Here is a 27338-nt window from a genome sequence, read left to right on the forward strand (position 1 = left end):
AACGAATGTCAAATGTCAAGTCAAGACCACAAATATGTCAAATTGGTTACAGATAGGTACCTACGCGGTACGATACGATCAAAAGGGCTATTGCCACCATAGACATTCCTGCGCTCATTCAGCCAGACGTATACAAATTCTTTGGTACAACCATTGTTACAACCAACACGTAGAGAGAGGTAAAGGTAGATACAGGAACGTTTGCTTTCTCATTCACACTAAAAAGAGAGCACAGATGAAGTCACTAATGTGATAAAAAGAGACCTATTTTTTTGTCCCTTATCGTGTAACTGGTTTTTTTCAAGAATACATACAAGGAATGCAACTTTAGTTGCAAAACTAACTTTGAGAATTCGTGGCGTAATTGTATTTCTCATGAGTTATTTACTTGTTTTCAAATAAAAAACGTTTAATACAAATATTGTTGATCGGTTAATACAAATATTGACTACTAAACAATGGTATTAATTGTCGTGTTATTCATCGTTACGTCGTGCTATCGCTATCTCATACGCGGTTACACAGTACTTCAATCTACCTTTATTACTCTATCTACGAACCAACACAATTGCACAGATTGAATACGTTCGTGACAGTGGTAGAAACTTGAAAAAGTTGAATCTATCTTGTCATTCCTTTCTTGTTTACCTATTATTCTAATGATAGAAAGAGATAAAGAAACATGTTTGATGTAATATTAAGTTGGCGACACTCAAACTTGGTATTTGTGATATTTGTCCCAGAGCCAGCCTGCCATTTTGTAAAATAGAAGGGAGATAAAAAAATAGTTTTATGGTGTTAAAATTTTACATAAACGCCGTTGCCATTTCTCTAAGGGCCCATAACAAATGTTTAAATGGACGCATCGTCCATTATAACTCAAGTGTCACGGGATGACGAACAATTAAACAATTATGGATCCGATCGAGGTAAACCTAAACCAAGTTACTACACCTGTTACCTAGTGCCATCAAATTGGAGCGTATAATGTTACCTCGTCGTAAAAGCTGTGTGTTTGTTGATCGTGACCAAATCTTACTAAGTGAATTGTGAAGCGGCTTATCCTTGAATTGAAGCCGTGTACCGTGAGAACGGATTACGGAGACGAGGTAAACAATTGGAACGTGTTGCTGCGATAACATACCCAAGCAACCTTGAGAGCCTTGTCTCACCGTCGATCGTACACGGATTACCGCCCAAGCTTCCGCGTGTGGAATAGTGCGAAGTGATGATGTATAATGTTTGTTTTAGGGCCCTCCCCTGGCGGGCAGCATAATGACGGTGATGGAACTCCCGTGTCAGGGTCCACGCCCCTCGGGAGTAAGAAGTCGAGCGGGAGCGGTGGGTTCCTGCGCTCCCTGTTATGTTGCTGGCGCGGTGGGCGCGGCAAGGGCCCGCCCGGCGGGAATGGCACCAGCAGCATCGACGGGCGGGCGTCGCCCCCGCTGCTGGTCATGTCGGACCATTCCCCGCGACCATTGTTACCACCAGTGAGACACCAGGACATGCATAAAAAGTGTATGGTCATTGACCTTGATGAAACATTAGTACACAGCTCCTTTAAGGTATGTACCTATTGCACTGTATTTATAAAGTAGGGAATATAACAAACCAAAAGCATAATTTCCTATGCTGACACTGATCAAATCTGTATGGTGCTACATGCAGCATGCAATATGCGCAGGCGGTGTATATTGCATGCTGCATGGATTTCTGCAAAATAATGCCTGCTTTTATACAACATTTAACATAGGGAAGGCATATAAAGCAAAAAGCTATTAAATGAGATTGAAGACCCCTGCCTTAAATGAACAAAAATTATTCTTCATGCTATGGTTGTATATCTAGTCCATATACCTCATCACCATTATCAACCGATGGATGTGCACTGCTGGGCATAGGTCTCTTGTATAGATTTCCACACAGTGGTTGCCCTGCACCACCTGAATCCAGCGACTCTGCAACTTTTTGATGCGGTCTGCCCACCTAGTGGGGGGGGGCCACTTCCAATGCTACCATTCCGTTGTTATGTTGCCATTCTAGCACCTTGATAGATAGTGGTAGATGCATCCGACTATTCAAAATTACTTTATTTTAATTTTATTTTCTTTATTAGGTTTACCAACAGCTTAGTCATTCACAAAAACAGTCACAAAAACAATTTTAACTATTTAAAATACATTCACAAAATGACAAGCTTATTATAGGCAACCACAGCATGCTTACAAATTATCATACATTTCCTTAATTTTTTTCATTTTTTTTATCTTGAAACCCCAGCATCTATCAGTTTTATGAACTGTGTGCCCTACCCATTTCCATTCCAGCTTTGCAAGCCATTGTGCTATAGCTATGTGATATTTTGATCATGTAGAGAAACTACAAAGCTTTCGGGCATCATCCTATACATATTATACATAATTCACACTAAAAACATAAAAATATATTTATTGTAAGCTTCAACAGACATTAAAATATAATTTATTTGAAACATTCATTGAGTACATTACAATAAGAGATGTTTGTATTTGTATCAGAGTTCCTTATCAGTGGTCTGAAATTATCACTTATCAAGATGTATCAGTCAGTGTAATATACAAACAAATAGTTGCTAGAATGTCAATTTACTAGCTGTGATAGCCTAGTGGTTAGGATGTCTGCCTTTTAATCAGAGGTCAGGGGGTTCAATCCCGGCCACGCACCTATAACTTTTTAATTAATTAAATATCACTGCTTTAACGGTGAAGGAAAACATCGTGAGGAAACCTGCATGCCTGAGAGTTCTCCATAATGTTCTCAAAGGTGTGTGAAGTCTATCAATCTGCACATGGCCAGTGTGGTAGACCATGGCCAAAACCCTTCTCACTCTGAGAGGAGACCCGTGCTATGTAGTGAGCCGGTGATGGGTTGATCATGATGATGATGATGTCAATTTAATAAGCTGTTTATGTGTTCTGTAAAAACTTTATACATTCAATTACTTACATTTTGCAATAAAATTTAAATGAATCACACTCATTTATCAAGAGTCTTGCTAGTATAGTATAAAGAAAATATATTTATGGTATAAAATATATTAAAACTAGCGACCCACAGTAGTGATTAAATCAGATTGAATTTAATCGATAAAAAAAAAGATATGATATGATATTATGATGTTCAATCAATCTGTTTCCACCCTTATGTTATTTTTCTTCTCACGCCTACCCTTTCACCCACTGCTGATGTTAAAAATATCTTTTATAAGATCAATACCATTTTGCGATTATATGCCGGCAATATAGGCTTGAGAAAAATGGGCTAAAATACTTTGAAGTAGGTACCAGGCGAGTATGTGATGCACACAATAATTATTATAGGGTCTTTCTGTTGGTTGTTTCATTTTCTGATGGATGCATTGCGAATGTCACAATCGTGTTTCTTATTAACTGAGTCTTTAGTACTCTCAACTCTGTAGAGCTCACTTTGAGTTTGCTCAGACTTTAGATGGCGAGATAGTGTTAAATATCGCTGGCACAAAACTGGCTCGTTTTAACTATAGTCCTTCTTACCGATACTTACTGACGACTAGTATACATTTGTTAGTTTTAAACACAGAGAATTCAACCTCAATAGTATGCATATAGAGCCTCAATAGCTCAACGGGTAAAGCAGTGGACTGAAACGGAAAACCGAAAGGTCGACGGTTCAAACCCCGCCCTTCGTCCGCGTGTATTTCGGTTTTCTAATGATCCTGTGGGAACTCTTTGATTTTACAGGATAAAAAGTAGCCTATGTCCTTCCCCGGTATGCAAGTTATCTTTGTATCAAATTTCGTTAAAATTGGTTGAACGGATAGGCCGTGAAAGGCTAGCAGACAGACAGAAAGACACACTTTCGCATTTATAATATTAGTATGGATGTGTCTCACATACCTAAATCCCACGCGAAGTGTAACACGTGTATAGGGCAATTGTATTTATTAAAATAATTTTATTGTAATTAAAACAGGTTTTTATAATGAGCGAGATTATACGAGTAATTAAAGATAATCATCTCTTGGCCAGACACACACACAACGTATTTTTTCAAAGCAGCGCTGAAGTAGTGTGTTTTTGTCCAGACCTGTATCCAAAGCTTTTGTCTGTTTCGTGTGGGCTGTATCTCGTGAACCGTAATAGGTAGAGAGTTAATATTTTCACAGAATGTGTATTTCTTTTGCCGCTGTAACAATAAATAATAAACATTTCAAAATAACCCCCATGGAAATTACAAAAAAATTAAAAAGTGCTATTTCTTCTATGATGGTGCGGAACCCTTCCCGAACCCGGATTTTTTATTATATTCTTCCGTACCGTTCCTAATCCTAGCACAAGCTTAACGCTTAGTTGGAGGGGAAAGGGGAATATTAGTTAGTCATCGTTGGCTAATATTCTTAAAAAATGTTCTCAAAGGTGGGTGAAGTCTACCAATGGTACATGGCCAGCGTGGTAGACTATGGCCACAACCCTTCTCACTCATAAAGGAGACCCGTGCTCTGTAGTGAGCCGGCGATGGGTTGATCATGATGAAGATGAATATAGTATAGACTAGTTTTTTGCTCCGTACTCGTATTCGCCATATACAACCGCCAAATTGAATCCGCCATTTTGAATTTTTTCCTCTCTCTGTCAATTGGGTATTTTCCTACTTTTGAATTTGATAAATATTATTACTTTATTATAAACTAGGATAAAAATAATGACGTACACTGAAAAAAATATTAAAATCCAACAAAGATATATAATAATATTATACTATTATACTACAAATATAATAGTTATATAATATTATACTACTTCATTTTTTTTTTTTCTGTATTGCGTGTAAGTACTATCCAACACATCTAGTTTCTCCTTTCACCAAAGGTTGCCTGGAAGAGATTGCTGTGAGCAATAAGGCCGCCTTTGCATACAATAATTTTGTTAGTTTAAGTTTCTGTAATAGTTATGTAATTTTTTTTGTGTGCAATAAAGTATTTCTATCTATCTATCTATAAAGATTTACAAAGTTACAGGCATTTTAATTTTTAGTGGGAGGGACTTCTATCCCTTTCTGGCAAAACGAAAATTTGTATGAAACCGCACGAAGCTACTACGGCATTAGTAGGTGTGACGTCAAACTGCTGTATCGCTATCTCTGTCTAATCAGAAATATTTAAAAGCTTATAACTTTTTTGTTATTTGATCGATTTAATTCGTTTTTTCAGTTTACGTCATTATTTTTATTCTAGTTTATAATAAAGTAATAAAAAAATTGGAGTCAACTATCCTATTGCATGAGGTTTTGAGTATTTTTGTATGATCAGCCCCCTTCTATCTAAAATACCCTGCCTGGGCCATATTTTCCCATATCTTTCTCTGAGAGTTCTCCAAAGCCTATTCAAATATGGTACAGAAATCGTTTAGCTATTATAAATCATAGAAAATCATAGATGTTCAGGGTCCAGTGTTTGTTTGACAGCACGCAGATTTAGTTAACACCTTACGTGTCAAGGCTCCAGCCTTGGTCTTGTTTGGATACAACGATCTCTGTAATGTTGGGATACACAATTATTATGAATCAATTCCGGTGATCATTATTAGCTATATATAAATACGTAATGTATATTGTATTGTATGGGTATTCATTCAATAATTGATAATGAAAATGATGATTCGTAAGTACAAGTTTTTTTTTTAATTTTCTTTCTTCTCTGTATTGTGCACACTAAGGCCAGCGAAAGCATTATGAGAAGAGTTTCTCGATGGAGTGACCTTCTCCCAACCCTGAATGCAAAAACAATCTGATAAAAGTCCATTCAATGACTGATTGCAGATAGCTTTGAAACATCAGAAAAAAAATTTTTTTTGTTTATTTTTCACTAGCTGATTGATGCCCGCGACTTCGTATGCGTGGATTTAAATTTTTAAAAATACCGAGGGAACTCTTTGATTTTCCGGGATAAAAAGTACCCTATGTCACTCTCCAGGTCTTTAACAGCTATAAACCCATCCAAAAAATCACGTCAATCCGTTGCTCTGTTGCGACGTGATTGAAGGACAAACCAACAAACCAACAAACACTTTCTCAGATCGGCGGTGGTGTGTATAATTTTATTAATATTAATATAAATTTCTATGATTCGAACTCTATTTATGCGTGAATTTATTGAATTAGGCCCCTTATAATATTGAGGTAAGCCCCCTAGCAATTGCTAGCTACACTGTAGCTAGCTGCTCTGCTGGGCTATAAAGTTAAACCGTCAATCAATCTAAGCCGCGGGCCTCATAGAAAGGATACGTATTTCTGTCACAAACTACATTGTTTTCCTTTTGTAACAAAGGCGCAAGACGTGCTGAGAAATTCTAAAGGTATACTGAGCCTATGTCGTATTACTATCAACTATTAACAATATTAATCATCGACTTCTATTGTTAGGCTAGTTAAATAGGATCCATTGAGCCAAGTAAGTAGGTACTAGCTTACAAAAGGTTTTCACGGACCTAACTTATTTAGAAGTTAAAACATTCGTCGATACAAAAACCTTGGTAGCTGACCTTTGTTTTGTATGCTCAAAATTAGGCTACAGAACTTTATCATAGCAATATTTCGATGCCAGTAATTTACATTTTAAGGATTTTTTTTACATCAGTTTATATGGGTACCTTCAAGTCAAGAGTGAATAGACATCTTCTAGGCAAGTGCGCTCCATCTTAGGCTGCATCATCACTTGCCACCCAGGTCTGATTGCAGCCAAGCGCTAGTCTATAATTTTAAAAAAAACGGGAAGTGCCTTATAGGCTTTCTTGACAGACAACAAGGTGATCCTATAATAAGGGTTCCATTTTCTTTTTGAGGTACGGATTCCTAAAAAAGGAACACTGTTTTTTTTCGGCAAGGTGGACATCTTTGTTGTTTTCAGTTGCTGACTGCTGTCTAATTGTCCAAGTCATAGAATCTGTTAACTTTTAATTACTTACCACGAGTCGTATTAATGCTAATTTGTGGGTTTTCCGCGTCGTACTGAGTCATCGTCTCATTGCAATGCGCATACCTTTGATTTATTAAACGTAACGCGCCGGTTTTTTTTAAACGTATTTTAGTGTCATTATCCTTGTTGTTTTTATATACTTATTTAGGACAGTAGGTTACTATTGGAAATCTAAAAAATCCCCGCATTATGTGTCAATATGCACGTTTATTTGACGGCCTCCCTGACGCAGTTGTAAGCGCTGGTCTTATTAGTGGGAGGTCCCGGGTTCGATTCCTGGCAGGGGCTTGGTATTTTATAATTTCTAAATATCTGGTTTGGTCTGGGAGGCTTCGGCCGTGGGTAATTACCACCCTACCGGCAAAGCCGTGCCGCCAAGCGATTTAGCGTTCCGGTACGATGCCGTGTAGAAACAAAAAAAAAAGGTGCGAGGTACAAACTGTAGGCCAATTATCTGTTTATACATAGTGGGACACCCCGCACACACAGCGCTAACCCGATGCGGGATAGCGCGGGTGTGCGGGACAATTAGCCTATGTCCTTCCCCTGGTTGCAAGCTACATCTGTACCAAATTTCGTCAAAATCGGTTGAACGGTTGAGCCGTGAAAAGCTAGCAGACAGACAGACAGACAGACACACTTTCGCATTTATAATATTAGTATGGATTGGGTAATTTTGGTGACCGAGACCACGACATTGCGTCATAGGCCCTGAATCAGAGATACACAATGATAATGATGACATGGGACATCGTATTCGTAACGCACATATTTGTCGGTCATTTTGCGTAGTGTCCAACTAAATTGTGTCCACGGATGATTCGTACATACAGGGTATAACCATAACGCTAGCAAAAACGAAGACAGGTGATAGTACTGATGATTACTGGTATGATACCACAAAAAACGCGATTAAAAAAACTATGTTTTGTAAAAGTTCACGATATATTGCAAATAAAACATCTGACTGACGCTAGAGGTTAACGAACGTTGCGTAAGTAGGCCACTCGGAGTCAATGCCGCGTCGTAGGCGGGGGACCTGACGTTTGCGCGCTATACATTTCGGGGTTGAAAGATACTAAATCACTAAAACTACAAAATGAGGCAATGGTTATTGGTACTGGATTGTGTTGAGGTAGTAGAACAATAACGCTAAGTTTTTGCTAGCGTTCTGGTTACCCTGTTAAAGCTGACAAATTCGTTCAAACGCCGTATCAATCTTACAGAAAAAATCACTCACCAAGGATACAAAAGATCGAACTTAAAATTTATCTCACCTAATGCTATACTAATTTACTTTTAATGGGTTGCGGAAGAAACCTAATTGGTTTTATCAGGGAACATTGGTAATATCACATGAAGGTTTGAATGTTGAATTGAATGAAGTCTCTAGGTACTCTAGGATCAGTCCACAGTAGCTACTCGTTATAGTCGACGCATTTTAAACTGAGTCGTCGAGTTATCTGTCTGTTTCGCTCGCACTTACAGGTCGTAGGTAAGTGCGAGCGAAACAGACAGATAACTCGACGACTCAGTTTAAAATGCGTCGACTATAGTCGTTAGAGATGTCGCATGTCGCCTCCATAATATAATTAGAACCTATAGAACGAAACCGCATCAGTCTACGCTACAAATATTTATTAGTAGAGTCTACGTTTGGTACTCATGAATTGACAGCAGCGATTGCATAATCGTCGTTGCCTTTTGTGTTATAGCACACCCATTTATTGCAACATTTAGATAGTTTTGGTGCCCAGTTGGCACACCTAAAAGCCAATATCGGGGAATTAAATTGAATCGCTCAACGGGTTGCGAATCTGAAGTGGCAATGGGCAGGGAACATAGTTCGTACAACCGATAGACGTTTGGGTCCCAAGGTGCTGGAATGGCGACCTCGCACCGGAAGACGCGGCTTTGGAAGACCCCCCACTAGTTGGACGGACGAAATCAGACGAGTCGCAGGGAGCCGCTGGATCCAGGCGGCGCAAGACCGTGGCGTGTGGAAGTCCCTACAAGAGACCTATGTCCAGCAGTGGACGTCTATTGTTTGATGGTGATGATGAAATTGAATCGAATAAGATTGTTTTGTAGTCCCTATCGGCAGATTTATTTGTCCTATCTTTTTCCAAAATAGTGCATGCAGTGGAAAGATAACTGGAATCTAAATATGTAAAAGGAAAAAGGTGACTGACTGACTGATCTATCAACGCACAGCTCAAACTACTGGGCAGATCGGGCTGAAATTTGGCATGCAGATAGATATTATGACGTAGACGAAGGACGCGGATGAAGTCGTGAGCATAAGCTAGTAAAATATATTCCCGAAATGCATTCATACATTAGATCTACGCTCTCAGGTTTCTAAATCTTATCATAGCAAAACAAGTATAATATTTTAATTGTTTTACAGCCCATAAACAACGCAGACTTCGTAGTGCCGGTAGAGATCGACGGCGCAGTGCATCAAGTGTACGTGCTGAAGCGGCCGCACGTGGACGAGTTTCTGCGACGCTGCGGCGAACTGTACGAGTGCGTGCTGTTCACGGCCTCGCTCGCCAAATACGCGGACCCCGTCGCTGATCTATTAGACAGGTACTTATTACTGTATTTCTAACTATATAAAAGGAAAAAGTGACTAACTGACTGATCTATCAACGCACAGCTGAAATTACTGGACGGATTGGGCTGAAATTTGGCATGCAGATAGCTATTATGACATAGGCATCCGCTAAAAAATATTTTTTGAAAATTCCGTCGTTGTGTGATATCGCTAAGAAAAATCTAGAAAAACGACGACGGCTACTAAAATTTCATTGGCGTTTTATCCGCGCAGATAAGGCGCTTACCTAAAATTTAAATACGTCAAATTGGAGCAGAATTCCGTCATATTTTTTCACTGGATTAATTGCTCTGGATTTTTTATTTGACGATTTATTCGCTTGTTCGTAAATTTTAAACATTCATTATTGTGATTTCAACAATTTCACTGAGACGGATTACAGCACAGGCTTGAAGATGATTGTGAACTCACGAAGCCACTACAGTACGGACTTCATCTTTACATTAAAAAAATGCGATCAAAAAGAAACCTGAAGTTCCTTCCCCTTTGAAAAGTTCGTGATCCAGCTGCGAAATCTTTAACTTTTACCTAAAAATACTTGACATTTCAATTAGCTAAAAATAGCTGTTCATGATTAAAAGATTCGTTACTTCGTGGTGATTTAAAGAATTGCAAAGATTCAATTTGCAATTTGTTTGATCAGTTGATGACGCCGATTCTGTTGTCTTTCTCTGACTAAATTTAGAGTATCTGTATCTTTTTCTCTTTAATACTGCTAAAACGGGATGGAACTGAATTTTACATTTGAAGACGCTAAATTTTAGTGCACGCTACTTTAAACAATACACTTACGACTGGCAGCTAAAGTCATGAGATTTGGCAGCTCTAAATTAAATTTAAAACTGTCAAACTGTGTCTGTCCTTTTCATATTACATTAGTAAGAAGAGGATACGAATACTCCAAAATTTGGGTGTGCTCAGAATCAGTACCATTATAATTCTAAATATTCCAATACGAAAAACGTAGGCTTATAAGTTAGACATTAAAACAACGGGTTGAGAAAATGAACAGCAAATAAATCTTGAGACTAAAAGGCCGTGGCAAAGCTTCGAGTGTGCTTTGTTCTTCACACTTGGCGTTAAGTATGGGGGCCTCTTGTTGAAGGGTTGTGAGAACTAATGGACCAATAAATACGGTGTATACGAAGCCAGTGCGCTGGCACCAGTCCTACTGGCTTGAAAAATAGACGGACGCTCTATTCTCGCCAGCGGTGTTAGCCAGCGCTGGCTTGGCGTGATAAACTGTTTATATAGATAGTTCAATCCATAAAGACGCGCCCCACTATTTTTCGCGTTGGGAAACTACGGGGTGCGGGGAGTAATTTTTACCCAATTTATCTTCGTCTGTGTGTGTGTGCCCACAATGCTGATCGGTGCATTATGATAGAACTTGCTCTTACAGTACATAGCACACTTGCTCTGTAAACAATTGGGACAAAGAGTGGGGTGCGTCATCATGGATTGAACTATCTATACAAGGCCAATACCAAGTCAGTGCTGACTGTCAGTTAGACTTGCAGCCAGCGCTGGCTTCGTATAAACATTACTATGAATACGTATTGGAATCAAAGCGGCGATTTGAAAGCCGCAGATGCTTGTATGTGGTGCATTGAACGCCTAATTGTTTGAATTGGGGACGTGCTGTAATGGTATGTTTTTGGCTCCCGAAACTTGAAGATTGCTTAGGCTCCGCGCAAACGGGCCACCAACCGGGTCACAGGTGGCTGGCGACAAGCTATTTACATGATATAAAGGACTTTGTATGGAATTGCCGCACACGTGTAGCGAGTGGCGTCCACTCGCGACTCTGTGTCCGCGACATGTTAGCGGTGGCGGCCACTCGCTACTTACAGCAGGAGTGTTACAAATTGTTGCGGCCACAGACCACTTTCGTTTGCGCGATATTAAAGGACGTGGCGCGCGGGAGCCATCGGTGGCTGTGGTCGGAGGCCCGTTTGAGCGGATCCTCATACTCGTCGAATGGAATAGGGGCGTTTTACGACCACTTTTTCCTTGTGTACCAATACAATTTAAAGAAATAATAATTGGTTTGCGTTGATTTGAATCTGTATTCCATGCTGTGACTTATAAATATGTAATAATTACTGAATTGTTAGCATTGTTATTCAATCAGATCAAAATATCGACTGTGAACTGGCAACCGGTACTATCTTAATTTTAACAACATTACAGGATTAAGGATTTTTTTTGTATGATAATGTAGTTGATTATGATATTGTATGTATATGCTATAGGTGAAGCCTAGCTGGTGTACGTGCCTTTTTAAAACTTGTTCCAACTTCCAAGTTAGATAGATATCTTGAACTCTGACGCTCTAGACTGTGGGGTACATTCTAAACTAGTAGTAGATGCATTTGACGACTCGAAAGTACCTACTTGAAATAGTTTAATTGAATGAAAAATATTTTAATTTTTGAAAATACATATTATAAAGTAAAATGGTCTCAAAAATTATACAGCAGTAATAGCTGTGCCGCCATTAGAAGAAAATCCATAACTTTCGTAGCTGTAGCGAATTCCTTGCGCGATTGTTCGTTTTACGTTAAAAATAGCTTTTGTATCAATCAATACTCGATGCCAATAATAGTAACGATGTTCTATGCCATCACTTTAATAGTGTGACTCGATGATACCATACAAAAAAATCGCGTCCCTTTTTTCAGATGGGGCGTTTTCCGTGCGCGATTGTTTCGCGACAGCTGCGTGTTCCACCGCGGCAACTACGTGAAGGACCTCAACAGCCTCGGCCGCGACCTGCGCCGCGTCGTCATCGTCGACAATTCACCCGCCTCCTACATATTCCACCCGGATAATGCTGTAAGTTGATCCGTCCTATTTCACACTAGTGTCACGCGGTAGTGCGTGTCACACCGCGACACCTACGTGAAACTAGTTTAAAGTTAATTTCCAGTTGGAACTCATGGATTGTCTATTAATTGGCTTCCAAGCAAATTTCATGTTACCAGCCACTTCCAAACGACCCTTTTGCTTCCAAGCAATTTGCCATCCTAGATAATCCATTAGCCTTCGAGTCAATTTCATTCCCACACTGTACTTTCACTCCCAAGTCAATTTTGTTCCCAGACGATCAATGTAGCGTGGCTTCCAAGAATTCGTCAATATATAAATAACTAGCTGATCCCCGCGGCTTCGCCCGCGTATTTATAATATAGCCTATGTCACTAAGGAATAATTTAGCTTTCTATTGGTGAAAGAATTTTCAAAATCGGTTCAGTAGTTCCAGAGATTACCCCCTACAAACAAACTTAACGACATTACCTCTTTATAATATTGGTATAGATGTTAGCGCGTTTTTGTGAACCGTTACCGTACAAATGTTCACGGACGGCGGTAATCACTTAACATCAGGGGCCTGCAGGTTTGCTCGCTATCTCTATTAAAAAAAAACACCGTGTTAAAGTGATTGGTGTAAATTTCCAGGTACCTGTCGCGTCATGGTTTGACGACATGACAGACTCAGAACTGTTGGACTTAATACCGTTTTTCGAGAAACTGAGCAAGGTTGACAGTGTGTACACAGTGTTGCGCAACTCCAACCACCCCTACAACCCCACACAACACAACAATAGCTCCCCGCCCACATAGCCGCGGCCGAGCCGAGCGCACGAGCGCGTGCGCTACGTGCGCTGCGTGCGATACGTGAGCGTGCCGGCGAGCGAGCCCGCGCCGCGCGACCAGGTGTTCCGCGAGCACGTGGTGCGCGAGCACGTCATCCGCGAGCACGTGGTGCGTGAGTACGTGCTCCGCGAGAGCCGCGTTGGGCTGGAGGTGGCCCGCGCCATGCCGCGCCCGCTCACCCTGCTCGAGACGCTCATCAAGAAAGGGGCGAACTTCGTCTTAAGTGCCAATTTTGCCTTCTGGTTAGTAAGGACGTTATTTGTACCTATTTTACATTTTAGGTATTTCCTAGTACGTAAGTGGTCTGTGTAGATGTATGCGAACTTTTATTTTATTTAACCCGACTTCTCGTCTTAGGCGTGACTATGGTGTTGTGGAATTTTTGAGATACACTTTGAGATACTAGGTACGCAAAGTTTTCGACTTTTCAGAATGTTACCAGTAAATATTCCGAATTTTTTTAACGATTGACGATTTATTTGATAAACTTATATTTATTATCGATTACTTACCTATTTGGTAACTTTATTTTTACTTTTGCCTCCAAGTTACATAATTGATAGCGGTACCTACGTAGTCGTGTCAAAGCCGTAGCTGCAAGATACCGTATCTTAGACCTCCCTAGTAACGCTTGCTTTTCGCTAAGCTTCCGTCACTAGCGATGTGCGTCTAATTTTGTCCGATTATTTCACAATTAAGAACATTACGATTCGATGTTTTCTAAACGATAAACGAAATCGATTTCAACTTTTTTATATCGTGCTTGGGAACAAATATAAGTAAGTTAAGGTATTGCAGAGATCGCCCATTTCAGATTAGGGGACATTTCGAGTTTTATGTAAGTATAAAATTTTGTTTCTTATAAAAGAAATAATGAAAAAATCAGTAATTTCCCAAATCAAAAGACTCTTCCTTGTCAGGACCAATCACTAGTTCTTTCGCTTTTGTCATAATTTTGGTGACAAAGTAGAGGGGCAGTGTTTTCCCTTTTTTCGTCATCAAAAATAAGTAAATCCCTCCACTTCTGAAGCATGTTTAATTGTTTACATAATACTTGAAAGATCCCTCACGCTGATATCGTGGGAATTGTTCGACTTGGTTTGCTTTGTTCTAAATAAATAAACTATAAAATCTATAGACTCGATGTAATCACGAATTTTTGCGATTCGGCTGTTATTTACACGTAAGTTTTACGCAGCCGTACTGTAGTATATATATTATAATATTTTTATCGTCTATTTGTAAGCAGGTATATGGTAAGCTCTTATGGCACTCCCACATAGGTGCAAAATTGCGGTACGAAATTTTCCTATATCTTAAGCTGTGTATTCACTGTTTTCGAATTTTTAGAACTCTGCACTCCCGAATAGCTCATATTGAGTCGTTTTCTGCGCCACTGCGCCAATTCATGCGCCGCGCAGTGTTTGCGCACAGACATACACCGCTCAGAATAAAGTTAGTTTACTAATTAATTCAAAACTAGCTGCCTTGGCGAACTTCGTTCCGCCTAACAGTCGATTCAAATTTTTAAAATTTTCTCCGTTAGAACCATCCTCGTACTTCAAGGAATATTATAAAAAAAGAATTAGCGAAATCGGTTCAGCTGTTCTCGAGATTTGCGATGACCAACACATTTAGTGATTTATTTTTATATTATAGATACAGTAAATATTGTACACTTTTTGACCGTCAATTGTTGGATTTGTAAAATAAAAAAGTAATGGTGATAATTAATGACGTAAAGCTAAAGCTACGAGGGTTCCAAACGCGCCCAGGTCTGGGAAGAACCCACAACGAACTCACAACAAACTAGTTAAAACAGTTACACAATTTCAAACTGTTGAAAATTCTTGCTTTTTCCAGAGCGCTAGACTATATGTGAGCCGAGTGCTACAGGTTTGCGAAAATAGTGGATATCTAGCTAAGGATGTAGGTATAAGGATTCACTGAAGCGTACAGAAGATATGTATGGTCAACCAATCAGATTTTTTAGAGATGACGTGACATTTTATCACGTCATCTTTTAATAATATGATTGGTCGGCTCACAATATGAGTCCGCTCTTCATCGCTTCGAAACTTTCCAAATACGGTCGTGCCGAGTCAAGGACTTTGCCAAGTCTTTTTCGAAAATATCTCTTGGTGCAGCTACTCCTCTTCCTGCGCGGCGGTAAGACCTATCGGAAGTCGTCGAGGAATTTATCCGCTTGGTCGATATTTCGGTCGGAATTTTCACTTATTTGGGCGAGACATCCTATGCGGTAAATATTCGGTCAACCTATGATGTACATAAAATATTAAATAAGAGTTAAGGATCATAACGGCTGAACTATTCTAGCACTTTAGATTGTCTAGGATCGTATGATCTAAAGCCAGTGTTACATTACATTTTTAATGTGTAAGTCTCAAACTTAATCAAACAAAATATAGGTACTTTTTTTTCTTTTTGACTTTACAAAACTGACAGCTAAACCTACATTAAAGTATATTTAGTTATGTTTGATTTAATTATAATTTAAAAATGATAATTATTTATGACAAACAAAATGGTTTATCAGATATTATTATTAAGACGCACATACGCTGCGCTGCGCGATGCAACGCGACGCGGCAGCGCCTTGCCCGATACAAACTCATATAAACTATATTAGACGTGCCGCGTCGCGTCGCGCAGCGCAGCGTAATTGCGTTTGGACCTTTAATGTACAGAATAAATGTAGGGGAGTAAATCAATACAGTTTTATTTATTTATCTAAATGACCTTATAAGCAGTGGCGTGCACAGGGTATAAAGACTGGGTAGGCGTTTAGGTAGGAACCTATTTACTGGCAGGTCATAATGAAAAAGAAGCATCGAGTTATTACAACTAGGGTAAGCAGTGCTTTTATATCTCTTGACATGTACGCCACTGCTAATCAGGGTTCTTTTTCGTGGTTAAGCCTTAGCTTTTCACTTTCAAGATAATATGGGGTCTTCATAAAGTTATTATGAAAGGGAGGTGTTAGAGTCCAAGTATGTTTTTAATACGTAAGATAAAACGATAGATGGTAAGGAATAAGTTAATTATTATCTTTGATGTGACATAATGTTGATGTAAGCACAGAAAATTTTAAGAAATATATTTTATGTGACATAATATTATTATAATGACTAATAAATTAAAGTTACTTGTCATACACGTCTTTCAGTGATATGCCATATTTCTGCGATTATATTTATCTGTTGTATAATAATTGAATGTGTACAGTGTAACATTAGCTTTAGATTGAGGTCTGTGCACATAAGCGTCGATGTGATCAGTTTTACATTATCATAATGTATGCATACTGTACATTGTTGTACATACCTTTTATTTGCGGGAAACTATGAAGTTATTCATAAATAAAATTTGATTTTTAAACGCTTTAATGACAATAAACGAGTCAATCGGGTCTGTGTCGTAGAAGCTTTTTTAAAATAATGAAAATCCTTATACTCTACCCACGGAGAGAAGTTAGTATAAGGCTTTCTCTCTCTGTTACGTAATCCCATACAAATGACAAAGAAAAAAATCAATGGGCGTTAACCCATTTTGTGTGATTAATCAAGCACAACCGAGCTTATGTTTTTTATTTCCGAAAGAGTAGTATGGAAAACATAGGCTTGTTTGTAATTGGTTGGTCACTTAAAATGGTCAACATCCACTGAGTTTTTTATCTCTGTCATTTGTATGGGATAACGAAAGAGAGAGAGAGCGCTATATTAAGTTGTCTCCGTGGATAGAGCACAGTTCAAATTGTGTTGCTAATGTCTGTACTCGGCTTATTAATACTGGCTATATACAGTATGATTTTAACTATATATTTAAGAAAATAATTAAAATGATGGATTTGATCAACCAACCAAATTAAATGACGATATTTTTATAATTATATTTATTGTTTTTCAATTCACGTTGAAAGTCAGTATTTTGCAGCACAAGATGTAATATGATTTGAATCGTCTCAGTATTACCTAGTTTTGTAGAGATGGATGCCATTTTACATAAATATTTAATAGATTATCCACTAAATATAAAACTGTGGCACGAATTGATAGATTTTATTGTTACATAAGGTTTATTACACTGCAATTAAAATTCTGCTTTTAAATCAATCCTCCTTCGAATAACTATTAAATTAATTTTTAATTAGATATGGAAGAATCTGGCTTAAATCCGGAAAATAAATAAAATAATCCGGATTAAATTGTAAATTAAATTGTAACTATTCAACAATAAACAAACCTACAAAATTATTTCATATATTTTAAGTTTTAAAACTCAAATACTGGAGGATGTGACCGGCGGTTAATTAGGACAGGTCTAAATATATTGCTACCCCTTTTACAATGCTTCTTGCAAAAAAGGATAGCGCTAGTTTTACATCTGTTTTAGTTTAATGATTTGTACAACAGAATTAACAGTTCACATCCACGACAAAGTTGCGAGTCTGCTATATATTTATTCATCAGCATTATCAACCCATCGCCGACCCACTACTGAACACGGGTCTCCTCTCAGAATGAGAAGGGTATAGACCATACAGTCTGCCACGCTGGCCCAGTGTGGATTGTTATACATTTAAGGACCCGCTTCATCGAAACGACAACTCGTTGGCCGGTGGAGCCTAAAATAGTGCTGTTTTCACAGATGGTGTTATCTGTGTGTCCTACCCTTTCCCTCTAACCGCACCTCGCCCCGAAAGAAGCTGGGTGAATGAATTTTGCTTGAAATACAAGATTTTTTAGTAAAAAAACGCAAAGTGAAAATTGCAAATTGACGTATGGAATTATGCCTATTTTTGGCAAAAGGAAACTTTTTTTTTCACAAACTAAAGACATTTGAAATCATTATGAAGTAGTGTGACATGAAGTTGTTAATTTTCCAATTTTCTAGTTTCTTACATTATTTACGCATGAAGTTGCCTGCCTCAAAATTTGCCCTAAAATAAAGATTTTTCAATACCATAACTTTTGAAATAAATACAATTTCATTAAATTAATTGTTTTAGGGCATCGATAATGCAGAGATAAATCGATATATGACTTAGTTATAGATCTAGAATAACAAAGTATAGAATAATAGGCGTAATACGTTTGTATGGAGAAGCGCGTAAGAAGGGCCACCTTAAATGGCAGATTCGCAACTTCACATGGATGTGACGATGTCATACTTACTATATTCAGTGGCGTGCACAAGGTTCAAAGCCAGGGTAAGCAGTAGTTAGGAAGGTATCCACTTACATTGAGCATTAAGCTATTTCAACTAGGGTAACTATTTCTTGGGTAAGCAGTGCTTTTATGCCTCTCTGAGCTGCACGTCACTGTACATACATATTCATAAAAGTGTTTCTGGGATTGTAGAAGCCTTTTTAATCACCAACTTGTGTGAAGCTCCATTATAGAGTATTTTGAAAATAAGCGAAATTATACGAGTACATTATTAAATAAATACTTATTAGGGGAAAAATAAGTGGTGCTTTCAGTATTAGTTGGATAAGCAACTCGAAATTTTACTGAAAAAGTTGTAGCACTATGTAAACGCACATTCTTTTCTTGGTTGGTAATTTTTGCTAAAGTGCTGAGGTCAATAAATTTTGGGTGAAGCTTTCTTCATTCTAAAATATAATAATACTTATCGTAAAAATATGAGAGATGTACTTAGTACTTACTGAATATCGGTACTAATAAATTGGATGTTGGAAATCGGGATTTTAATGCTAATAAATAAATAACAGAATTCTGTTGTTTAACAATAATTTCAATATTTTTTTAATGTTTATAGGAAATAAACTTAAATTCGCATCATTAATTGATTTAATTCCTATTTTAAAATACAACTAATAAAAATAAAAATTTGTCGTAATCTTTTTTTTCTTTTTTCTTGATCTTTATGCACGGTTGAAGTAAAACTTCTTTGACGTACGATAAATATTGCGATTAAATTAAAAATAAGTACTTTAGTCATGTTAGTATTTAGTTGTTTGGAAAAGTAGTAAGTAAAATATGGAGTTTTTAGTCTGGCAGCAATTACTTTAAAGATGGCAGCCTCAAAACAGCTCTACTGTTTGGCGGCCATTTCAAAGTAACGGAAGTAACCTTAACGTTACTTCCGTCCGAAGAAATATCTGTGTTACTCTCACGTCGTGGCTAAAGAAGCTTTACTTCAAAACATTACAAACATAACTAACTTAAAAAGGCCGAATATACTGCCGTCTTTTTCTGCATCCAACAGAGTAAAAATGATAGCACTCTTAGTCAGGTGAGTTTATGTTTTGCATACAAGCGAAAGAGCACTAATAGTATTTTTTTTCAGCCCGGTACATCTCTAAAATGATAATTATGGCAAATGCCAGCCTATTTATTGTTTGTTCTTGATTGTTAAGCAAATATTTGGTTTATTGTTTTATTTCAACAGCTATTTTATATTATTGTTTTGGTAGTGGGCGTGTAAATAAGATTTTATTAATTAACTTAAATACCGTGCGAGTGTAAAACTTGACTTTGATTATAATTTGGACACAGTTTTTCGATTTTACACTTTGTTATTTAGTGACTATCGGTGTGTGTATATACCCTTATACATATTTTTATTATTAGGTAAGTATACACTATCGCTAGTATTGTAACCTTATCCTTATGTTAATGTTGCTCTGACATAATATATTATCTGCGATCATAAGTCACGCCATATTTAATGTCAACCGGTCGACGACCTGCAGAAACGCCTTTCTCATTGGTCCGCGATCACGTGATTTTCATAATTAGCCAATAATAATCGTCGTTACTTCATTGACGAACCAGCCGTCCCATTCATATCGTATTAGATCACTTATTAATTTCTAAAGTTCATTAACAATAATTGCATTTATACTTGTGCGTATAATCTAACATTATTTCAGCTTTAAATCGCATGTAAATAATATAATAATAATAATTATTGTATACTTATTAATCTTATTAAAACCATATTGTTTTTTTCATTGTATCATAAACATTGGATAAACTATGTTATAAACGCGATTTACCAAATACTATGTTTTGGTAAGCGTAATTTGAAAATATCGTGCATATTTTTGTAATACTAAGAATAATTATGATTAAAAAATGCTAGAAGGCTATAGCGATATAAATAACTATAAATTAGAAAAAAATATTGTCGTTTTTAACAAGCCTCAATATGACCGATAAAGGGGTACCAACCCCCTTCTAGGATTCAAACAACTACGGCCCTGCTTATTAAAATGTAAACATATCCACTTTAAATATTGAAATGCAAAGACAATATAAGGAGGTCTTTTTGAGAGCTTACATTTAATTAAAAATGTCACCGTATAAAAAAGCGCAAAAGTGTAAATGTAGTTAGTTCGTTTCGTGTGGACTATCCATTACCCATAGACCACGGTAGAGCATTTATTTTGTAAGCATTAACACATAGTAGTAGGATGTTATAGTAATATATACGTTGATTTCTGTAGTTTTTAAGTATCTGTTGTTCAAAAAAGAAATCTGTATATTTGACGGAATAAGTATTTGAACTTGAACACAATTTTCTAATTATATTTCCTGTGAATTGCAACATTATGTATTCTATCATACATTTAGAATAGCCAGTCAAAACTAAATAACGAGTAAGATACTTTACACGCTGCAAATATCCGAATCCGAGCCGTAGTACTATTAGTTTATGAGGGGTCGCGCACTAGATCCGAATTTTGTTTTCCGAAGCCGTTAAACGATTGAGAATTCTCGGATCAGATGCAGTGCGTACAAAGAGCTTTACACTCCAAAAAGTATCGAGTTTATAATTTGTTACATAACAGCGTTATGTAAGATTTATTTTCAAGTAAGCAAACACATCTTTGGAGTTGGCATTAATATGTAAAATTTATATTGAGCTGTCAATTCGCAATTTTGCAACATTTGAAATTCAATGAAAAGTTTGTTTACTTGATAACATAATATGTACATTCAAGGTTCTTTAAAAAATTAACATGGCTGCTTATTCTAACTGTATGTGACATTATGAAATCAGCACCGAAAATCGTCCATTCTTATTAGGGATTTAATTGTTAGTTTTGATATAAATAAAAAATAAAAATTATTAATGCATGCAATAAAATTAAATTGATATTTTTTCCTAATTGTATCTTATGTGTAAATTAAATTACGTTTTTAACATTATTCGAGAATTCATTGTTATATAATTGATTTGCGAATGTTTTTTTTACATATTTGTAATTTAATATTAGCAGTAAGGTATGTGAAATAGTGATTTTTAACGCAATAATTATATTTTTGTGTTTGATATATTAGCTAACTCCTTTAAGCGTGCCCAGATTATCCTACTCGATATCGTGACATGTAAGATTAATAAATATCTATGATACGGGTTAGATGGATAGCGGTATTATAGGAGCGATAACGGGAACGTTATTTATAGCGGTTAAATACTTCATACACTTTCATGTATCGATATCGGTTTGGATAACGTGGAAACGTTTCAGAGCGGTACGGAACTCGATTTTGTCCCGGTGCTTTTTTATAACCGAATGGTAGCCATATTCTAGTGTGAAAGAAAAGCCATTAAACCCATTATTAGGTACAAGGGTATAGTTACTAAATAAACTGTAATCCATGTCTTGGATTGTACAATGTTTAGGCTGAGCGTTTTTTCGATATGCGTAGACTTTTTTTAATGAAGACATTTTGATCTTGTAATAATAAAAACAAAAACAGTGTGTGGGAATTTATTTCTTATCTATATAGTATAAATCTTAAAATCTTAATTACAACTGAATTACATGTCCATTGCTGCGCAATTATAGCCCTGCTGATGTGGTACTGTTATGACGTTAATTAACAGTACCGCAGTTTGAGGGGGTTTTAACCCCCCTCTTTAGTCAATCATTAATCTGTTTAACTCGATAGTGCAGCTACGAGAGACGCTCAGTTTGACGTAGTTTTTAAATATCCGCAATTTTTGATGTCATTTATATATTTAGCAATACAATTTTTAAGACTCCTTTGTCCTTATTTATGTGCTTAAATAGTCGAGTTCTGTGTTACTTCCCAAGTTTTTATAGTTTGCTTGTAAACAAAGTACAAATCAGTAAATAGTATGGCAGTGGTTAACAAACAAAAATACTTTTAATATATTTGTTTATTATAGTGTAAGATTTCTCTTATGCCGTGCACGCATCTTTCAAATTGCAGTATAACTAATATAAATAGAAAACTGTTTTTAGCAAAACTTTTTTATGACGATCCTGTTTGCAACAATTTTATCCCCTTAATAATTGGGAAAAGGAAAGAGTGACCACCCTATCGAAATGTAATAAAGAAGCTGAGATTTATAGAGCGGGCTTTGGCTTTACTTTAACTTAAAGCGAGACAGATTTATGTCAGAAACATAAGTCTGTCTCATTCTAACTGTAATAGATCCCGGTCTCTGTTTACGCTTAGTCGTATGTTTGAAGTTAGTTCACTATTTGTACAACTGTTATACTGGCACCGATTCTAAGCACAACCTAATTTTAGAGTATGCGCACCCTCTTCTTACTATTGTAATATGAAAAGGACAGAAGCAGTTTGACATTTCTAAATTTAATTTTTAGATGGTAAAACCCGTGATTTTAGCACGCACTCGCGAACCTACTGTTTAAATTTGTATTGTGCACTAAATTTTAGAGTCTTTAAATGTGAAAGTCATGTTCCGTTCCTTTTTTAGCATTAGTAAAAAGAAAAGGATGCAGATACTCTAAATTTAGTTTAGAGAGAGACTAGAGAATCGGGGCCACTGCCCAACTAAATGGCTGCTTTCCAAATGTTTCTTACCTCTATTTAGTAATGAATGTTTGGGAAACACTAAGTTTTACACAAACAATGCGGCTAATTCCGTTGTACACAATCTCTAAACTAAACTAAAATGGCACGTCTAAATCTATTGCTATCCCTTTCATAATGTTGCTTGCGGAAAAGGATAGCACTTGATTTAGACCTGTTAATTTAGTTTAGTTTAGAGATTGTGTACCAGAGAATCGGCCCCAATAGCTACCCACCTACATCACTGCCTTGTTGACCTCTGTATTTCACCCGCGGCTAAAGAAACTAAGTTAGTATTACTTAGTTTAGTTTAGCACGCTTTACAATGATGTTTTTCATACTTTTATTGCAGTGTCGCAAAAAAGAAAGGTCAGTGAACGATAAATCATGGAAATCGCGTTTCCAACAACTGACATTCGAAAATAGGGGCCAATCTGTAAAACACGTAAGTTTTACCAATAGGCTCATGAAGCAGGATTGATTAGCAATGTGTCATGCGACATGGGCCGCTGTCTTAATCGCCGATTCAAAATAACAGTTACGGAGCTAGAGTCGAATTGAAAACGCGTGCGGTAGACTATATAGTATATGCACTACTTACCGCAGTAGATTTTGTTACAATACAATGGAGCGTATGGAATATTTCTATGCTTTGTCGTTCACTGAGAAAGGTACAATTCGCGTGATCTTACTTGGCCGGACCGAATAACAAACTTGCATACGAGTGATTGAGAAAGCGATAGCGAACATCCTGAAAGATTCAGTTAGTCGAGATTAATTTCTGGCCGGTCAATTTAGCTCGTATTTATAATATAAGGTCAGCGATAAAAAGCACACTTACACATAGAATCTTGCGACGGCGAAGTTAGCTTATAGTCAGCAAAATGTGGAAATGCCGGCTGAGTTGAACAGCCAAGTCGCAAGTCGCACGATGTGCGAGTGCAACTGTTACAATTTTTTGGTAGTGTAAAAATTATTTTGCCAACTAAATAATGGGCACTGCTTAACTTCTTTAGCTATGGATATTGCGAACGAGCCTTGAGTGTAAGTTTTTGAATTATCTCGTAACTGAAGTGGTGTTGATCTGCCGATTTGTATTGATGGCAAAATTATTATATTTTTGATGTTCTGATCATCCACAAAGAACAACATTTTACAGTACGTGGCCGAAAAAAATTTACAACGGTCTTAAGAATGACATTTCGGCTTTGTAGAGCGTTGCCTCTGTCACTCATACCTATATGACGTTTTGTCGGTCTTACCGACCGAGACAGTGCTCTACAAATCTGCTATCTCCTAAAGGTCGAAGTACATTACTTTCGGCCGCGTACTGTACTACATTTCTATGCAACGTTCATCATCATCATCATCATTAAGGTTTGGTGATGGGGATGTCGTATCATGGGAATAATTTCATCCCAGTGACAAGTTTAGTATATGTATATACCTACAAAAAATTACACTCTAGGCTCTGCAATAGGATCAGTTATGAAGTCATTAGGTACATGAAGGTTGTAAATTATATAAAATTATTATCGACACGAATTTATGAAATAAATCTAATTTTATGGAATTTAATCGCCGTGTATTGTTTTTGTCTATCCTGTATTTTACAATAAATTGGTGTTATTTTAACTTAAACCGTATTTGTCCAAGATCCCGGGAACGCCAGACGTTACTTATTTTCTGAGAAACAAAATGTGCGGCATAGAGTAGTATGTGTACTTTTAACGTACGCATATGCGTACGTTAAAAGTACACTAACACTACGCCTGGCGATCCTGGGATCTTGCACTACATGGATTTTGGCTATGCCAGAATTGACAGCTTTTATAAAATAACGAAGGTCTGGCACGGCTGGCTGGCTCTCTCTGTTATAGGGGGGTTATTTACTTCTGCCCATTCAATGAAGTTTTCATCGAATTGAACTTCAAAGCAACATAGGTTAGAGGCAATTTTGTTTGTAATTTTTATAATTTTTAACCGTAACAATAACTTGATTTCTGATTCACAATACCTACTTAGAATTTTCAAACATTTTATTGAATTTTGAATATTATCTTAAAGGCATCTTTTCAACTAGTTATTTATAAAAATAAATGTTTTTATAATCCGACATGCTCGACAGAAGAAAATATTTTTCCAATTTCGTAGCAAAATGAAAAAGTACTTACCAAAATCGTGCAATATTGGTGATCGTACAAGGCTGCTAGATCAGCAAGAGGTGCAAAAGCCTTCGTAGCGGCAGAAGTCGGTCGCATCGGGCGCACTTCAGAGCCAATGTGGCTGATTCTGTTGTACACTATCTCTAGACTAAAATAACACTCCTAAATAAATTGATATCCCTTTAATAATGCTCCCTGCGGAAAAGGATAGTATTATTAGATTTTAGATTAGGCTGTCAAAGATTGTGTAAGAGAGAGTTAGCCACATTATGCTGATGTCATCAAAATTTCTTTGGCGGGCCGGATGCTACCAACTCGTGCATTTGTATTCTTAGTACTCGAAAATGCTTGCCTGCGGCTCGTGCTGGGGGTCAGTCGTCTAGTAGTATGCGATCACCTTAAGTGTTTAAAATTATTGTTGTGAACATGTATTTTTGTCTTCATTTGTAATATTTGAATGCTTTTTAATGAAATAATACAATAAATAGGTGTCGGCATTGTAGATATATTGTACAGCGTTCTTGAAGGACTGGTCGTTTTATTTCAAAGAATTAACTGAATTTCAATACTTCCAGAATGTAAGTTTGAACCATAGACTAGAGGAAAAATATAGACGGATAAAGGCACAGGATAAAGGTGTTCGATACATGTCTTGTCAACGTACCAATGGAATGTCGTTTTAAAATTCTTTTATGGAAACGACACTACCTTCTACCGCTGACTGGAGAGATTCTACGTTAATAAATAAAACATTCACAGTAGGCGGTGGTGTCGTTATGAAAAAAATGATTGAAAACGACACTCAAGTGGTTTCGCCCTGTCCAGTAGTGTCCACAGAGTACATTGGTATATGGTAGTGTCGGTGACAAGACATGGTTCGATAAAGTGAAGTCAATTGTGTGGCATATGGCTCACTACCACGCACTTCTTTTTGGAACCGTTTACGGCTCTTTTTCCTGTGGTTCATACTTAACCTACAGTGCGACAAGGCTATCTAGGCGCGTGGCGAAAATCAGAACTAACGTTGCCGTCAAGTGTCCCCTTTGTTCTTGTTTGAATATTCCTTAGAGTATTTGAATATTTTAAGCCTTTGTTCCCCAACAGCGCCCCCCTGTCATTGTCATTCAAGTGCTAAGAGAGCCTTGTCACACTGTAATCCGAGAATTACGTGACGTGAGGTAAATAGGATATGGATTGTATAAGAACATTATGAACCTTTTAGCGCGCCTTCAAGTTTGCCGCAAAGTGCCGCGCGGTTGCAGCGCTGCGTTGTAAATCCATATAATTTCGATCAATGAACTGATGCGCGGCTGCAGAGGGTGTAGCGCTGCAGTCGCGCGTTTTTATTTATATGGATTTACAAAGCAGCGCTGCCTCTGCGCGGCACTTTGCGGCTGAAGGCGCCCTAAAAGGTTCATAATGTCCTGATACCTATCCTCCTTATACAATCCATATCCTATTTACCTCACGTCACGTAATCCTTAGAACTTCGTTTGCAAACGTCTTAATTATAAGATTACACGAAAAACTAAAAAATAACGCGATTAGACCCCCTGTAAGAAATATTCAACTTTTTACCTATCAGAGATTAGATTAAGAGGACGATTATTATAAAACTATATTTATGAAATGCAATAGCAAGGAAATAGGAACGCATCGCTAGTAATGGGTAACATTTACTCGAGACGAAATTTATATAATGGTGTACATTTTTGATATGATGTTGTACAAAAGAGACATTTGGTATGTTATTTTATAGGAATGAATAAATAGCCTTAATAAACAAATCGTTTGTGTTATTTCTTTCACCGACTTTCTTTATCAGAAGCTTAAAAGAAAGAACCAAAATAAGTGATCCGCTTGGAGTACTCGCTGTATGATGTTCGGGCGAATTTGAGCTATAACAGAAGGCAGTTAAGGTGCATAGTATTTCGACGTTCGAATTCTATCAACGATAGGATAAAAAAAAATTAGCTAAATTCGAAAAATAGTTTGTATGGCCGCGACTCTATCCACACTTAGAAAATATTGTACATCGACCTTTAGAGAAAGATAGCGGT

General features: G+C 37.2%; 1 protein-coding gene and 1 long non-coding RNA gene across 2 annotated transcripts in view; one reads left to right on the forward strand and one right to left on the reverse strand.

The window, feature by feature from the left end:
* Positions 1–27338, reverse strand: part of LOC138402826 (uncharacterized) — a 62102-nt gene that overhangs the window by 13571 nt on the left and 21193 nt on the right. The gene's annotated exons all lie outside the window — the stretch shown is intronic.
* Positions 740–27086, forward strand: hzg (CTD small phosphatase herzog). The gene is made up of 5 exons (XM_034971988.2): positions 740–929; positions 1252–1565; positions 9402–9583; positions 12296–12449; positions 13074–27086. The coding sequence occupies exons 1-5, from the start codon at positions 857–859 to the stop codon at positions 13236–13238; spliced, it is 888 nt and encodes a 295-aa protein (XP_034827879.1). The 5' UTR covers positions 740–856; the 3' UTR covers positions 13239–27086.

The sequence above is a fragment of the Maniola hyperantus genome, chromosome 1, assembly GCF_902806685.2.
Source record: "Maniola hyperantus chromosome 1, iAphHyp1.2, whole genome shotgun sequence".
NCBI lineage: Eukaryota > Metazoa > Arthropoda > Insecta > Lepidoptera > Nymphalidae > Maniola > Maniola hyperantus.